The 17500-nt window shown below is 36.3% G+C and overlaps 1 protein-coding gene across 2 annotated transcripts; it reads right to left on the bottom strand.

Moving 5' to 3' along the window:
* Positions 1–44: 44 nt before the first annotated feature.
* LOC146452416 (uncharacterized) lies at positions 45–13848 on the bottom strand. 2 transcript variants are annotated; one of them, XM_085097952.1, is made up of 15 exons: positions 13592–13848; positions 11057–11237; positions 9242–9540; positions 8461–8666; positions 7676–7816; positions 6523–6582; positions 5720–5891; positions 4670–4798; positions 4404–4479; positions 3007–3118; positions 2849–2892; positions 2250–2376; positions 1624–1730; positions 1017–1119; positions 45–337 (listed from the first exon to the last, which is right to left on the bottom strand). In XM_085097952.1, the coding sequence occupies exons 1-15, from the start codon at positions 13659–13661 to the stop codon at positions 149–151; spliced, it is 2016 nt and encodes a 671-aa protein (XP_084954078.1). In that variant the 5' UTR covers positions 13662–13848; the 3' UTR covers positions 45–148. The 2 variants fall into 2 exon arrangements, with proteins under 2 accessions (XP_084954078.1, XP_084954079.1); XM_085097953.1 differs by lacking the exon at positions 7676–7816 and having other exon boundaries at positions 8494–8666.
* Positions 13849–17500: the final 3652 nt, after the last annotated feature.

Below are 17500 nucleotides of genomic sequence, written 5' to 3' on the forward strand. Positions count from 1 at the left end.
ATTCCTCTAAGCATTTTTAAGAAAGAAAGACAACGAATGATTTCTATAAATTCCTTTTATTCCTCTAAGCATTTTTAAACAGGACTGGGCTCACATAAAGCTTCGAAATCTGCGAAAACCCGTCATTTTAGCGTGCTATTTCTATTTCTTAAACAATTAAATTATAACTAGTAGCATAACACTTACCCCAGGCAAGGGAATAAAACAGGCGCATTCTGATAACTGTATTAAATACTTTGACCAACATCAGATACAAGTAAATTCCCTCAAATAACATCCATGCAAATCCAACAAGATAGAAATAATGAATTAATGCTGCTGCGAAGACACACACATCCTGTGGAGGACACGAATACACGTATCTCTGATTAGTGGTTAATTCATGAACTGCAGGCTTGTCCTTTTTACAATGACTGGACTTACAGAGTCTTTCTACGACAGACTCGATCTTCAGTAGTCCATTTTCACGAGCCTCAGGTATTCAATAAACGATAAACGTAGATAAATGTTGTAGTTGTACTGAGACAAAAGTGTTGCGTTAAATACTGAACTTGTTTGTGCACTGAAACTTAATTTCGTGTAATATATCGGAGGAAGTATGTTTCATCCGACTTCCGATTACTGAAAAGTAGGTTGACAAACGAGGCGCAGCCGAGGTTTTTTCAACTATTTTCGGTAGTGATTTTCCTTTGCTTTCTCTTCATGAAACCCAGAATGGTCGATTGCAAATGAAGATGACGAATGTCTCTACCTCCGTCATTGACGGAGGATAGCGGATGGCGGAAGGTGGGTAGCAGACGACAGATAGCTTGAATAGGATGCGAAATGGAAAATTTAAATCAAATTCAGTGAGTCTATTCAGATCCACTTGCTGCAGCCTTAACAATTGTGATCTTCATTCCAAGTAATTTTAAAGAGCCTATTATTATTAGGATGAGAAATGTCTCTTGGAAAACATAAAGCTCAGGAAATATCAAGGATCGAAACCATGAAACATTTCTGTACATGTGGCTTACCTTTGTTTCCGAGGCTTCAATTCCAGAAAGGAAGGCAATTTGTGCGATCGCTATGGAAACCACAAGGTTGAGGCGTATTTGAATTTGATCCTGATTTAAGTTCCTGTTTGTGACACAACAGCATCTCAGAGAGAAACATTAACATTGGGCTATTTATGGATCTACGAATGAGAGTTATTTAGTTTTCTACGGTGCTGTTTGTCTTGTCCGGACAGATACGTCACCCAAATTTTCGTTAAGAGGCCTCCCTTAACGGGAGTACCTCACTGGTATTTCTTTTATTTAATCAAAGCAGAGCTCAATTTACACGTAATTACCAAGCCAAAAATGTGATAATAGCTCGAGCACTACTGATTATAGCCATTGGTAACAAAATGGACCATGACGTTTAAGTTTCAATTGGTAATAAGAAGAACTTTATAGTTTTATAAAGCCATACTTAATACAACTATAACGTTCCAGTTAATGAGTCCATAACAGGCGATACAAATGTGATCATATTGATAGAGTCGCCGAAGGTTTTTGTCCCATATTAACCGATTGTTCGCAAGGCGCAACGCTGCTGTACTTTTGGGATTGGGAGAGAGTAATGACATACTAAACTCACATGAGAGCGCAATATGTTATTATAGTAAGCACTTCCCCAGTGAGTGACAGGGCACAACCAACGTAAGTGATCACTTCCAACGCCAATCTGTGATCTGAAGATACTTCCTTTGAAAATAACAGAAGAGAAATATTACACATATTTTTATTTCAAGACCTACGACCAGTCATTAACTCAGTCAGTCGCTTAGTTCAAAAATAATCCTTCAAAATTGCAGCCCAGGAGTTTCAATTCGTCTGTCAAATATAATAGACCAGTACAGGTTAGGTATATCTGAAAAGGAGTCCTTTGTTCCATGGTGAAATTGCCTATTTCCATCGTGGTCATCCCTAGACACTCACTGGACGTTTTAGAGAACTATTAGAGGATTTTTGGAAAACTGGATCATTAGTTTTGGGTTTCTTTGCAGAATAGTTTAGCTTTAGCTTTATTGCATTAGTAAAAAGAATTGATGTAACTTCTTTAGCCAGATTTTGTCAGTTTCGATTTGTTTGTTGCTAGTCTAGTTTTAACAGGACTAGTGTTAACCAAATTTGTAACTTAGTTCATTGTAATAGGGCCTTTCCAGGTGTGTAATTCTTCGCTGAATAAGGTCAATGGAAGCAATTTTGGACTTTAATACTAACCTTGATTCCACTAACTTGCGTCAGAACAGCAAAGTTAGTAAGATGATTACAGGAGCAGGTGATTTCATTATTGACTATTTTCACCAACGAGCATCCTTTGCCGGACCAAGATCCGTTAAATTTAGACCTGCAAAATCAGGGAGGTTTACTCCGTCGTTTACGCTTTTACTTATTCTCCAACTCCCTTAACCTTATGAAGCCTATTATAACCTTCTATCGATCGTTGATGATGACGTCATACGACGCCAAAAATATTCATATGACGTTAAAATTAGACGATCCACCATCTTGGACTTTGTGATTGTTCGAAAACGTTTTACATCAGAACTTAACCAAATAATTTAAGGTCACCCTTCAGTCACTGCTGTAGAATATGTCGGATAAATTGAGTTTAAAAGTAGTTTCTCATTTGCTTTTGTGTTTGGTGTTTTTAGATTAGTTTTAAAGTTAAAGAATTAAAACTAGATTAAGAAAAATGCTTTTCATATGCATTTGACCTACTGAGCAAGATATCATCGTACGACATATCTGCAAAATTCAATGCAAAAGCAAGATAACAGATCGTGTTAAATTGTTATGTTTGTATTTGCTATCCTTACTTGATTGAGAAGTCCCAAAAAAGGCAATGTGGCGTTTCTTCTTTCTGTAAGGAAATAAAAAAAAAAACTTGCAAACCACAATCTCTGCTTTTTAAAACTATTTTATCAAGGTAGAAGTAGTAAATGGTACTTCAGAGTTTTACTAATTTTGAACATACACTGTCGTAACTGAATGAAACTGTGACATTTTCTTCAAGAATACCAATAGGCTCAGGGTCTACTCTTCCGGCAATTATCCGGCTTCCCAACTTGAAGGTCTTCGATGTTCTACTGTAAAAAAATAATAATAATGAATAAATAAATAAAAAAAAATAGAAAGAAAGAAAGAAAGAAAAGAGCTAGTTAGGTTGCCTCGTAAAGTATGATGCAAAAGATGTTTTCTTAATAGTTTATCCCATTTGTCATTAATATATTTCCTGTTAAATGCAGATTTATAACCTTAATTGCTGAATAACATGTATGTTTGATAGAAATGTAATGTGATGTTTTTAGCCTGCTGAGCAGTAGGCCATTAAATTTGGTTCATGTCGAGTCTCCTGTAGCTTAGCGGTAGAACATCTAAACTAGAAATCTGAAGGCCTTAGATACGACTCCTGCTGGGATCACTCTTCTTTTTCCGAGTATGCCTGTGTCACTGTATTACAGTTATTCTGTTGGAAGAGCCGTTGGCGTAATAGGGGAGTTCTTGCCCATATCAACTGACCTTGGCCATTAAATAGCATCTTATTTAATTAAAGTTTTCGTGGCCTGGCCTTTATTTTCGTAGCAAAGAAAATTGAACATCACATGCCTGTATGCGACTAGTAATATTTTGAATTTTTTACTTTGACTGACATTTTATCTGGTACCTTTTAACATTTTTTTTATATTGAATGAATTCCAATTTAATTATTTTCGGTACCATTTTAATAAGGCAGTTATCAATTTTGAAAATTTTACTGCGTGGAAACGGACAAAACACTTCTACCACATATGAGATGTAAATATATTAACCCTATGTAGACCAGGGTACGGATTTCCTCCCACCCTATACCTTTTTTTAATATTTGGGCAAACAACTCGGAATTTCGTAACTTCTTCAAAAATTGATCTGGACACAATTTCGTATCGTTGATTAGGGCTCACTGGATTTGTGTTACCATGGCAGCCAATTTTTGAGAGGCAATGTTTTCAGAACATTTAATGAACAAAAATTGACTTTCTTACAGAACATGTCACGTTTGTTTGTCAATTTCCATTAATTTTTTGGGTGGTTTCGGTTGTAACAGCTTTTATACTTGACCGATGTAGTATGAATCATGGATGTAAATTCAATTCCCGGAAACTTTGAAGATGGAGTAATAGCTTGAGTTAAATCCAAGATGGCGATTATCCTAGCTATCTCCAAAAAGGCAGAAGCGTTTTTTTCCGCAAAAGCAAGAGCAAGGGTTCTACCTGCCCTCATCTTCCCGTTGTACTTCGGTGTCCGAAGTATAAGCTTGTCTGTAAGCCTGAGGGTTAACTTCTAATCGTCTCAATTTACCTGGGCTGGTACATCAAATTCAAATAAACCCACCCTTTCAACTGGACATGCTCTTCATCTGGGATCCATTGCTCGATTTCATTATAAACCATGTAGACAGCAACGACGTCTAAGGAATAAAAGGAGAGAAATAAGCAAAAGAAACATATTACATTACAAACTGTTCACTGTTTACGTCTGTTCCAAACTCTAATTTTTTTTAATCATAATGATAATGATAATCCTTGCTATATTCGATAGAAACTACACGAATTAAGCCTGTCACCATTTGATCGATCTTCAGAGCAACTGCATTTTACCTTTTCCTGCAAACGTTTTCGACGGTAGGGAAATACTCGCCCATCCTTCCTTAACTGAGTATTCTGTCTCGTTGACGGAGAAAACGACTGTATCAATGTTATCCACAAATACTTTCTGGATCTTTATTGCTACGGAATTAATTGAAAAAGAAGGTGTTGTACGGACTTTCAAGTTATATAAGGACCCAACTAAAATATAAATTGAAAAAGGGGCTTCACCCCTTTTTCTGATGAGGTAACGTTTGAGCATCGGTGCTCCCCCAGAAAACGAAAGGTATAACCACGGGGCTCCATCCCCTTTGTGGCTTGTTTCTTGGAATCCGCCATCTGCAATTTGTCTTTAAGCCAGCAATGTCGCCAACAACGTTCAGTGAGCTACCACCTATGTACGATATCTCTCTACATCATGGTAACGAGAAAGCCGCAACGCAAGAATTCATCTTCCAACCCGGCACTCTAATCTCCACGGAAGCAACGGACGCTTTTGATTGGACTACTTTATAATTGTTTTCCACCATGCCCCCACCAATAGCGTACCTTTACTGCTCACTATATAAGCACATACAACCCACAATTCTTTGATTCGATCTGACGTCAGAACTGGAATCTTAAAGGTGGACAAATTACATAATCAACTCTGTTCTTAAAACCAACCATTCGTAATTTCGTATGTATCTATTTCATTGCTCCCTATATAGAGTACCTTTGTTGCTTTTTAGGGATACGATCATTCTTATGTCCTGTTAACTATTGTTTAAAGAGCCAATTGCACGCTTCTTCTTAGAAGTACTGGGCGATTGAAATGGCATGGAAATGATATCATAAATTTTCTAAGTTCGCCATATTGGCATTAAGAGCGACTATCCCTAAGAACCTCATATTCAATTGGTATCTAAAAATAGATTCCACTGATAACTATTCATCAAATTCTCTTGGCAAGTAGGTAACAAATATGAATTACGAACGGAGAAATTTACTTTTCTTAAAATTTTAAAGTGGTTAATTGCTTTGTTCGAACCACTCCCTTCCTCCTGCGGTCTGTTCACTCACCATAGTGTTCCTGGGAAATGACGATGCTCTCATTTACTTTATAATGCATCTTGCCGTACTTAATCGCAAATGACTCCAGCTCCTGAGTAGCTATCAAAACATTGATCTCGTTCTTTTTGACATGTTCGTTTTTCAAGTCTTGGAATAATTTGCTGGTTATGTTGGTTGCATTCTAACAAAACAAAAACATAGAAGTAAGGCTTTGTTTGGAATATAATTTGTTTGAAGATTACACATAAAAACATAGTGTACACTTTGTTTGACTCTTAGGCCAATTATCTTTGTAACCAATTTTAATGGTTATTTTTTTGCCAGTTTTCATTATAACCCCAGACGCTACACTCGCTCTTTTCCATTATCTATTATGTTCCGCCTTACTTTCTCCACGGCTTTTTTCATGAAAGTCGTCGGAAGAGCTCCGCGACAAGGCCGCAAGGTGATATGAGTAATTTATTAATAAATTTAAAAACCTCATGTATGGCTCACCTACAGAAAACAAATAACACAGACAAATGTCTATGCTATTTATCCCATCCTATGAAACTGACAAGCGTGAAATTGACAGCTGAATTACAACCGATTTAGAGCCTCCCATACTACTTTTCGGTCTTGTCGCATCAGCTCGAGGCTTCAAAATTTTCAACTCGACTCAGGCGCGGTGTAAAATTTGAGCGCCAGATTCGAATAGATTCTGCACGCAGTTCGACTTTTACTGGTCATAGGCTGGCGTGGAATGACGTACCGTGTGTTGTCGAAATTGCGACTTATCGTTTAGTTTTTCATAACGTAATGTGTTGTTTTACCTTCAGAGAACCTCTCTTTGTAACGTTGAGAGCTCTCATCAACAAAATGAACCGATGTAACTGCAATAAAATAAATCAAAGTTTGATGAGTACGAAATTTTCCTATAAGTGTATCGAAAGTCAATTAATGGATTCCACCAGAACAGGGAGATATATATTCAACAATGGCCAACCGAGTTTAACCCAAGGAAACCGTGTCTTTGCAATACCAGGACAGACTTGTATTGAATTATGGTAGAGGTTGAAAATAACACTTCATGTCCACACGATGCATGTAAGAAAAGCAAATTGATTCGTGTTAATAAATGAACAGACAGCGCTGTATCGACATCACAGTACATCAGCCATGTAGTGTAAACAGACAATTCTATGCTCTGCAGAATATCTGGGATAAATTTCTCTCGAAATAGTTCAAAATTTTCCGAAAATCAAAAGCCGTTCTTTTCAAAGTGTTACTTGAAGTATATTCATCCTAAATATCTTTTCAAACCATGGAAGTAATATATAAAACAAGAGGAAGAGTGTTTCATCCAATTTCAGACAAAGAGAAGCGTTTATTTTAAACCAAATTCAAGGATTTTGTAAATAGAATGAAACACTTTTTCTATTTCCTCAAACTGGTGATAATTCCTGGAGAAAATCAAAGTGAACTGAGTATAACAAATTTTTACGTTATGACCCCTTCGTGTTTGTGATTTCTTTGTTTTCTGTCATACATTATTAATGAGTTTGAAAATTACGTACACAAATCCACCTCGCTTTGGGTTAGCATTTCAGCCCAAACCTCCTACATTGGTCCTTTCTGTTTACTAACAACACCCATCAAGTTATCAAAATCTAGTGAATGTGGGGTCCTTTCTGTTTACTAACAACACCCATCAAGTTATCAAAATCTAGTGAATGTGGCTGATCTAAACATAACTTATTAAAGATGAATTCCCACTGAAATAAGAGCTACACAAAGCGGGAAAAAGCTCTTGTTTTCATGCTTTCTTGTATAACTGATATCATAGTGTAGTACGTAGAAAAAAAGAGCGTGGAATTACTCATATCTTGTGACTGGCTGTAACAAAAATAAATAAATAAATAAATAAATAAATAAATAAATAAATAAAGTAAAATAAGATAAAAATATTGAAAGCCAACACAATACCATGTTTTCAGCAGACTGTTTTTCCTGTGTAGACTTGTTCTTGCTGGAAGTTTCAACTAAGGCGGTATTCAATGTAAACGTCTCTTCTGCGTTAATAGGGAACTTAAGCAGCGACGACGGCAACGGCAACGAAAACGTCACCTGAAAGTATAACTTTATTTCATTGTGCTAATTCGCGATTATTTCAACTCGCTCAACTTCTACAGAAATGCATGGCGAACTATCCAGTAACCAAATTGGTAGGAGTGGCGTTCAAGTTAAAGTGCCCCTGGGACGAAAATTTCATTTTCCATCTTTTTGCATTTTCGTGTAGAATATGACCTTCTTACTCGTGTTACCAAATTTCAATCCTTTACGAATAAAAAGCTAAAAAAAGAAATACTTCCAATCGCCGTAAAGGATTGAAATTTGGTAACATGAGTAAGAAGGTCATATTCTACACAAAATGCAAAAAGCTGGAAAATGAAATTTTCGTCCCAAGGGCAATTTAAGAAAGGAAATGAAACATTCACCGTCGCGTGCTCACGTTCTCCAAAAAACCTAGAATTTGGTCATTTCACGTTGTTGTTTTTCAGAGGACGGCAAAGAAATGTACCAAAATGTAAAACGCACGTGCAGAGCGATTGTTTTTGCTCATTAAACCTATTGTTTCGTTGTCGTTTTCGTCGCCGCCGTCGTTGCTTAAGCTCCCTAATCATCGCTGTTGTCAGCCTACCACTTTGAAGAAATGTGTAAACATATAGAATGCTTGTTGCTGTTGGAGTAATTAAAACAGGACTGCTTACCATTGTGATGTTTGCCGTTGTTGTGTCTGTTACTGTTGTTGTTTTGGTTGCCAATATCGCCGTTTTTGAGGTTAGAAGTTTTGTAGTAGCCGTTACTTGTATTACTTTACTTGTTGTTAATTCAGATCTTGTAGCCATTGTTCGTTTTGTCAAAGATGTGGTTTCTGGTTGGGTAGAAACTTGCTCAGTCGACGTCAATATTAATCCTGATGACGCCAGATCATTTATAGTAAGATCATTGAAAAACCCCAACTTTTGAGGTTGCATTAAAAACAGGTAAATAACTCAATACATAATATGAAGTGTAAAGAAAAAGTTTGAACTTTATTCAACTTCGAAGATACTTATGTTTTAAATTAATGACTACTACAAGAGTCAATCACTCTCATTTATTCCTAAAATTGTTTACACTCGCTTTCTATTTAAAATAGTTGAAGATGGAAATGTTTTAGCTTAGTAGTGACGTAAAGTAAAAATAATTGTAAAACTTGTAAATCAAATAACGCCTGGGACTTGCGCCAAATCGGTTACAATGTATTATTTTGTTAATGATTATACAAGAAATATTATATCAAGAACACAAAAAAATTAGATCACCTATTTAATTATTTAATTAGTTTTTTAGATTGTTTTTTATTGTTTTAGATCCAACATTGTTCATCTTCTCCTTTCTGAGCAGGTAATAAATTATTGTTGTCACTTTTACCCAGGTACCCAATTTATATTTTTTAATAGTACCGTTTGACGTCGTGCTGTTTAACCTACTTTCCCTAACACATACCTTTTTCGCAGATGTATTTGTGCTGTCGTTCGTTGCATTTTATTGCTTTCAGTTTGGCTTCATTCCTAATGATTACAAAGCAATACCATTCACCATCGTCGTCGTTATCATCATCGTCATCACCATCATCATCATCACCATCACCATCATCATCATCATCGTCGTCATCACTGGGATCATCGTCGTCATCATCATCATCTCCATCATTCCCCTGAGGTGTGTCAGCGATGTCATCCTTGATTTCAAGGTCACACAGTGATTGATCTTGCTCCCAGCAGAACTTGTGTTCTTTCTTCCAGCTAATATAAAATCCACAACACTTAACATCAGCAGTAACTGATAGCTGAGAACTATTTCATCAATCCTTTATCTTTTAAAAGTCTCTATTTCAACCAGCTTAAGCTTATCAGATACAATTGAATAAATATCAAGCAAAAGTAGCCAGCAGAGTTTGTGGGGGCATGATGGGGTGTATAAGTAAAATTGACGAATTGATGTGGCTATAACTTTACTTCCTTTTAAGTTATTAATCTAGAATTAATACGAGCAATAATACTTAAGCAATAGAGGACTTTTTTTGTGTTTACATAGCCTCATCTAAAAACAAGGGAGGCTGGGAAAATTCGAGACAGTTATGCAAACCCTCGACTGCGTCTCGGGTTTGGATAACTTTCGAGAATTCTCCCAACTCCCCGAGTGTTTAGACGAGGCTATGTCAACACGGAAAAAAAGTCCTCTGTTGCTTTTATAAAATATTTCTCAAAAATAATTCGACTTTTGAGGAGAAATTTTGTCTATTTATTCCTTTATTGAAATAGGTTTTCTCAATACACACTCTGGGCAATTATATTTGCTACTAGCCAATGAAAACGCGTATCTGACAACACATGAACCAATCAAAGTTCGCGTTATAAAAGTCAAAATCAAGTTGAAATGTGTTGCAAGCGTCAGCCCCGTGTAGATGACGGTAATTTCAGTTTGGAATCCTCGTAAATCTTACAGAAAAATATTGAACGTTCGTTAAAAACTCGATGAAAAGTTCACAACATAAGGAAAGAACTTCAAGATAAGGAGTTTCTTTGAGCTGAAAATGAATGTCACTGTGCTTGGTCGCTCTTAAAAGTGACGTGAACTTGCCGGATTTGGCAGCCTGAGAACATGGTTGAGAAGTTGAATCGCTCATCGTGCCTTGTGAAGTTTTGCTGGTTAGGAATCATAGCACAAGAAGCAGATCCAGATTGTTGAAGTTGCTGCTGGTAATAGTAATAGTAGCTCCAAATGAGATATAAACATCATTCCATGCATATTTTAAAGAATCTTTAGAACAAATTCGTGGCCGTCCTTTTAAAATCGCTTTTCCCCAGCGTGTACTGTGTAGTTTTTCACTAACTAACTAACTAACTAACTAACTAACTAACTAACTAACTAACTAACTAACTAACTAACTAACTAACTAACTAACTAACTAACTAACTAACTAACTAACTAACTAACTAACTAACTAACTAACTAACTAACTAACTAACTAACTAACTAACTAACTAACTAACTAGCTAGCTAGCTAGCTAACTAACTACCTACCTACCTAACTAACTAACTAACTAACTAACTAACTAACTAACTAACTAACTAACTAACTAACTAACTTACTCACTGAATGAATGAATGAATGAATGAATGAATGAATGAACGGACGGACGGACGGACGAACGAACGAACGAAAGAACGAACGAATGAATGAATGAGTGACTGAATGAATGAATGAATGAATGATTATATGAATGAATAAATAAGAATAAATAACATTCACTTTACCTTAGCCCTGTCCAGTATTTCTCACCCAGTTGACTGATGAGATTGTTCACCTTTTGAAGACTACCCGAATCATCGATTCTTGCCCCGCGTCCTCCGAATGCAGCACATTTTTGTTTTACTTGATTTCCTTTACAGGTGTCATTTCTTGGATGATAGGCCACAGAATCACACACTTGTGGCCCTAAATAGTAAAAATGGTAACGGGTTTGTAACAACACTAACGGAAAACTAGTATTATGATATTTTCGTCGGGCATTACGGCGTATTTTGCAGGCTAAAATAGAGAATTTATATTTTAGCCCGCGGCTCTGAGCGAATAATATTGAAGAAAAAAATGTGGCCAACCAATCAGAACTGGAAACCATTCAACTGTTCGCGCTGTTTTCTTCCTTGCTTGTCTGGAACTCACTGCTGCCATCTGCAATTTGATTTGAGCTACAAAATACATGGCTATAAAACCAAACAAAGAGGCAAATTCTCGGTCCTCCCAGCTAGGTGAAGAGGACTCACAGGTGGAATAATGCCTGTAGTAGCTACATGGCCGGCGGGGAGGTGAATGTACATAAATTTGTCTTCGTCAAGTGTAAAACGCTCGGTTTAACAATTGCACAATTAACACTTATAAGTGACTATTTCTTAGCTGTTTACAAAATTCTGTTATTTTCCTTCCGTTCTTCACTATAAAATTTCCCTTAGCTTACATAATTTGTCGCAGCGAACACCTTAGCTTTTAGACAACTTGAAGACAACATATTAATTAAACGATTTGATCTACAGTTTTCATTTGCAAGCCAAATATTTGCATAGCACTCCTTCACCTGTCATTTTTTATCACGTGATTGTTGTCAGCAAGTGCAAGAGTTTGTGATCCTATGGTTCTTTCCGTCGGCTTTCGTGTGGTTTCATAATAGGCCTTATCACGGTTTTCGACGCCATTTTGACGGGTAGGCAAACAGGCTTGAAATAACAGTGTTTGTATGGAAATCCGATGTCAAATAATTTTCATAAAATATCGCTTCTGAAAAATTCATGAATTGGAAACTTTTGGCACCAGGAAAAGGATTTTAAGAACAAAATTGGAGGGATGCAGCTGTGACAGAAAGCGTCCAGTCGTGTTTTGAACTTTCCATACATTTCCCTGTATTTTTTCCCGCGAACTATTTTTAGCAGCAGTTCACGGCTAGTTCGCTATAAAGACAAATGTATGGAAAGTTCCAAACACGACTGGACGCTTTCTGTCACAGCTACATCTCTCCAATTTTGTTCTTAAAATCCTTTTTCTAGTGCCAAAAGTTTCCAATTCATGAATTTTTCAGAAGCGATGTTTTATGAAAATTATTTGACATTGGATTTCCATACAAACACTGTTATTTCGACCCTGTTTGCCTACCCGTCAAAATGGCGTCGAAAACTGTGATAAGGCCTATTGTCCGAAAAAATCTTCGTTATTCCCAAGCGAGAAACGTCGCTCTAGCATCGTCCTATGTTGTTGCAAGTTTGGTATTGACGTTAAGCTTGAAGTAATACGAAATAGTTTTTGCTCGATCATTTCGTGACCAGAGAATTTGACAATTAGCTAAAAGGAAAATTTACGACATTAACGCTTCTTGACACTTCGGCAACTTCATGTCATCAAATATGGAGAAATTAACATAGGTAGCATCTATATTTTTATAGAAATGAAAGTGTGAAAAGCTACATGTAAATTAAAATCAAGCATTTGAACGGAAGAGTGTCGTGCGGCTGAAGTTCGTTTGCGTGCTTAGTGTCGGTCTTTTCTTTCTACTCATGAACATTTCAAATTTTAAACACTGAAGCTTCCCTCTGCATTAATTAACTAATTAATTAACTAATTAATTAACCTAATTTTGAAGTTCTCATGAAGGTTCATCCGTCTTATATAATGCTCGTCCCTGAAATGCTTTCCAATTACGGCTTGTTTGTGTTCCTCTACACGATGGAGGAGGTAGCAGCACGTGTAACAGAAATAACTTGCCGCACACAGATCACATGCAAACTCATATAAAACATTCTGTTGGTAAACTAAGGAAGACTTTCAATCCGTTTCTCTTAGGTCGTCAGAATCTTTTCGCTTGTAAAGATTGCTTGCAGATCATCATTGATTTTTCTTCAAGGTCATTAAGTTGTCTTCGAACCGTGTCGGAAGATTTTTGATCCTTATAAGGCAAGGGAATCCACAGAGGACTGTCAGATGCTGGAAGGTATTGCTGTTGATACTCGAGTCGATTCGTTTAATTCCCAGGATTTTTTAGTTTCAAAAATATGGCTTTCAAGTTCTTAAATTATCACGAGAGGAGGGAAGGTTTGAATCCTAAAGTTGTTCATTGCTATCAACAATTTTCTATATCTTTTTCATTAAACCCCCCCTTATAAAGAAATGAAATAAAAATAAACAAATTCGCATGTTCCAACTTAAGACGGGCACCTAAAAAGATATTAATTAACAACAAGATATGGTAGGAACCTGCTCCTAACGGAACCGAGAGCAAATCAATATTTCAGCAGGTCACTCACCGGTTATGAAGCTTGCAAATTGCAGCAGCAAATTACAACTTGCCAACGTATTGTGTCGAGGAAATTTCATGCTTCCAAGTCAATCGCAATTTCACAACTACACTATATTACTTTTGTTCTGGTGGTACTGATTGTAAACAAACAAAAGATGGTTCGAAACCTAAAAAGTTTCGTTTTTAGATCTTTAAAAGGAGCTGGCCGGACTTTCGTGATCTCTCGGATTTCCCAGCTGCGTTTCGTCTGTTGTTGCGTGCGTTCTTCCCATGTTCCAAGCGGAATTTCTTCCCTCAGGCCATGCAAATGCGTCTCTGGAAAATTTTATTAACAGTGGTTAGGTGGAAACGGTGACAGGTTATTTGTTTAACAAAGCAAATTTCCAATTGGAATTAACATACATTGTTTGGCTACCTTAAAACGTTTTAAACGAGCTTTCAGCTGAAAACACACTATGCATGTTAACATTAATTTTTGTTAAAGGGAAGAAGAATTTCTAATAAAATTTTTAAGAAATGCAGAGGGAAGCTTGAGTGCTAATTTTTGAAATGCCCTTGATTAGAAAAAAAAAAAAAGACCAGCACTAAACACACAACCAAAAAAAAAATAATAATAATAATCATAATAATAATAAAAATGAAACAATAGAAAACACTCAAGCGGACTCTATCCACGCGAAAACTGTCAAATTTCTTCCGTTCTTATACTTGAACTTAATTAACATGTGCCTTTTCACAGTTATATTTCTGTACATTTATGCCTCCTATGTCAATTTGTTCACATTTGGCGATGATGACACGAAGTCGTCGAAACGTCGCGCCGTGCAATATTTTTTTTACCTTTTTTTAATTTCCCTTTTAAAATGTTTATCAAAGTCGATCCTTATTGGATGTCAACTTTGGACTGATGAATGAAAGAGAAGATTTTTTTAATAAGTCAGCTTAGCATCTCTACAATCCTGGGCCTTTTCTTTCTAATTAACGTTTGCTTGAGTCGGTTTTTAAAAGTAGTTTTTTAATGCCTTAAAAGTTCATTGGCAACAAAGCACAAACCGAAACTAACTATAAACACAGCTGTTGTAGCTCCTGCAAAATGAAAGACCTTAAATAAATATATACATAAAAAAATAAATTGAAATGTCAGGGAAAATAAACCTGAACTTTAAAAAGTTAATTAGAGGTTCAGCTAGTACTGGCAGAAATTATTATTATTTTTTTTTTCAAATTTAGTTTTACAACTGCGAATCGTATACATTTATTATCAGTTTTACGCAGTGTAATATTAAAGTTAAAGTTTTTCTTTTCCGACAGTTTTTGTATAGTTTTAACGTCAGTAAATCCATTTAAGCCACCTCACTTTTCTTGGGATGATATAAATATAAACAGTGTGTAATGAAAGGTAAAGTAACACAAAAGAATAAAATTAAGAAAATTCATCGCTGATGCCACTAAATATTTAGTGCATTAAAGGACATCTAATAAGTTGATCCTTTTTTTCTTGTAGCAACAGTTTCAAGTTATTGGGGGTTTTCCCTCGTGAAGCGTTATCATGGGTTTTCTTAAAGTAACCAAGGTGATTTGAAGAGGATTTGACATGTCCTCTTGAAAGTTGAAGTAGTCCTATGTTTCCTGGCTAGTGAAAACCTTTAAGCGGATTTTAAATTAGCTTTTTCAAAGCCACACAATAAGCTGAATTTGCAAATGACCTTGAACTGCTTATACTGACCTTTTTTGGTAAATATATTTAAAGTTTCATCCATAAAACGGTGCGAACAAATTATAGTTATGACTACAAGATGTTTCGATTTGCATAATTTTCTTATTTAAATAAAACACAGGCAAACAACATAACAACAACAACAACAACAACAACAATTTGTTTATTATTTTACAAATTATGATGATATAAGTTGCTTGTCCCGAGAATAGCCACAAAGCTAGTCGAGGCGGGACAAGACGAGCTGGAAAACGGGAAAAAAAACTATTCTTGCATTATAACGCAGATTTAAATAAGGCTATGCAACAAAATAAAAGTAAATCATATGTAATTTTTATTATCATTAATATTACAATAGAAAAGAAATTAAGAGGGAAAAGGAGAATCAGGTTATACCAGTAAAAGAGAAGGACATGAGTGATCAGTTTTTCATTCGGTCAACATATTTTTAATAAGCTTTACAATTTACCTTTACTGAATGTTTAAAAGAAAAGCGACTGGAAGCGAGGCGAGATATTAAATTTGCTTAGACTTATCTGTTTATTGAAGCAACGACGAAGCTCGAAATACTGAAAATATTTTCTCATTAATTTTTCATCAGCTTAGTAGTTTTGCGGTTAGGTTTGCAGTTTGCCTAGTTCCTAGGCCTCTCTCTGTTTCGGGTCACGTGGTCCGAACAAAAACGCGAGGCCTAGACAAAAATCAAAAATTGAGACAAATGTTTCAATTTTTTCTGACGTGAAATTTCACGTTGAGCGGCTCGCGCAATGCCGGGAAAATCGGAAGAAGTAGTAAGTTCGAACTCATTTTCGACGCAAATGCTTCGGTCGACAAGTTTCTTTCGAGTATATAAGAGTTGTTAGTTGCTAGTACTTTGTGAGCAGTGGCTCTTTGTCTATGTTCTGGTTGGAAAATAATAACAAATTGCTTGTGTCATGTTGAACACTTTGTGTTTATTTTTATCGGTGTGTTCTACCAAAACATTCAGGAATAAGGACTAAGTGGACTATTTCTTAGTGTTGTGATCACCACTTGACTTGAAACAAAAGCCAGTGACATCTTTTATGAGCAAAATTAAGCACACAATGGAAACCAGTGGTTTCAGCAACACCAAGAAACACTCATGCCTTGGAATATCTGAAGTCTATTATTCCCTTCCCAAGCTTGCTTTAAAACGATATTTTACTGCAATTACACATTGTCAAATAACTAGGCATCAAAATCAAATTTGAATCAAAATTCAGTTCACAAGTGCCTTTAATTAAATGAACTTAAACGAAACATTCACATCTTGAGCTTACTGTAACGAATTACAAGAAATAGCCGTTACAGAAATGAAAGTTCTTCACTTGCAGAGACAATTTCCGTTAGGCGGGAAAATTCTAACCTGGGACAGCTTTGGCATTCAAAATTGCCATCTCAGCTTCCATTCTAGTGATGACCTCGCCCTCAGCTAAGTAGAAAAAACTGTGTTTCGCAAGTTCAACAATGGTACGGACTCTGAGTTGTTAGCGATGGCTGTTCAGTCCCAAATAGCATCAGCGAAGCTGCTCTGAAACAGCAGTTTCCATCTCCGAAGGTTTTGAGCGCAAAAAATTCCACATACTGCTCCGTCGGAATAGGGTCACAAGAGCTAAAGATTGCAAGTTTGCAAAGATGGCAACAGTCGATCTACAATTACACATGCAACCACAGGGGTTTTGAAACCATAATTTACCGCTGTTTGCAACATCTTACATAAACCCGTAAAGTTCACCATGTTTAAAAATAAAACAAATGCATGCGCAGTCTGTTTTTGTCTAAGCTTTCCCCGCTCGTTCGCCTCGGATACGTCACCGAAACGAATTGACTGTGAGGGCCTGGGAGTAAGCCATAGAGGGACTAGGCAAGTTTGCAGTTAAAATTTATGAGGCATATTACTATTACTGTTCGGCATCGGTGTGCCAGTCTATTTAGCAATTTTTTTCACTCTACAGTTGAACCTCTCCACAACGGCCACCTTGGGGACAGAAGAAAGTGGCCGTTGTGGAGAGGTGGCCGTTATGGGGAGGTAGGGGTGTAATATGACACCTTTTTTTTCAGGAAGTACAACATGTTTATTGTGCCAAGTTCATGCTTACTGTAGCCTAAAATGACAATCCAATCTTAAATAATATATATATATAGATAAATTACACGATAAAAACGTAAATAATGCTT

This window comes from Pavona decussata, unplaced genomic scaffold (assembly GCF_977016875.1).
Source record: "Pavona decussata unplaced genomic scaffold, jaPavDecu1.1 SCAFFOLD_371, whole genome shotgun sequence".
NCBI lineage: Eukaryota > Metazoa > Cnidaria > Anthozoa > Scleractinia > Agariciidae > Pavona > Pavona decussata.

What these genes read in the sequence shown, in the direction of transcription:
- LOC146452416 (XM_085097952.1), bottom strand. Translation starts at nt 13,661, where the DNA reads ATGAAATTTCCTCGACACAATACGTTGGCAAGTTGTAATTTGCTGCTG. An exon ending in CAAATACATCTGCGAAAAAG is followed by an intron (nt 8,667 to 9,241) that starts GTATGTGTTAGG and finishes TGGCGTCATCAG; the next exon opens with GATTAATATTGACGTCGACT. An exon ending in CGCAAGTTAGTGGAATCAAG is followed by an intron (nt 1,731 to 2,249) that starts GTTAGTATTAAA and finishes TTATTTTCAAAG; the next exon opens with GAAGTATCTTCAGATCACAG.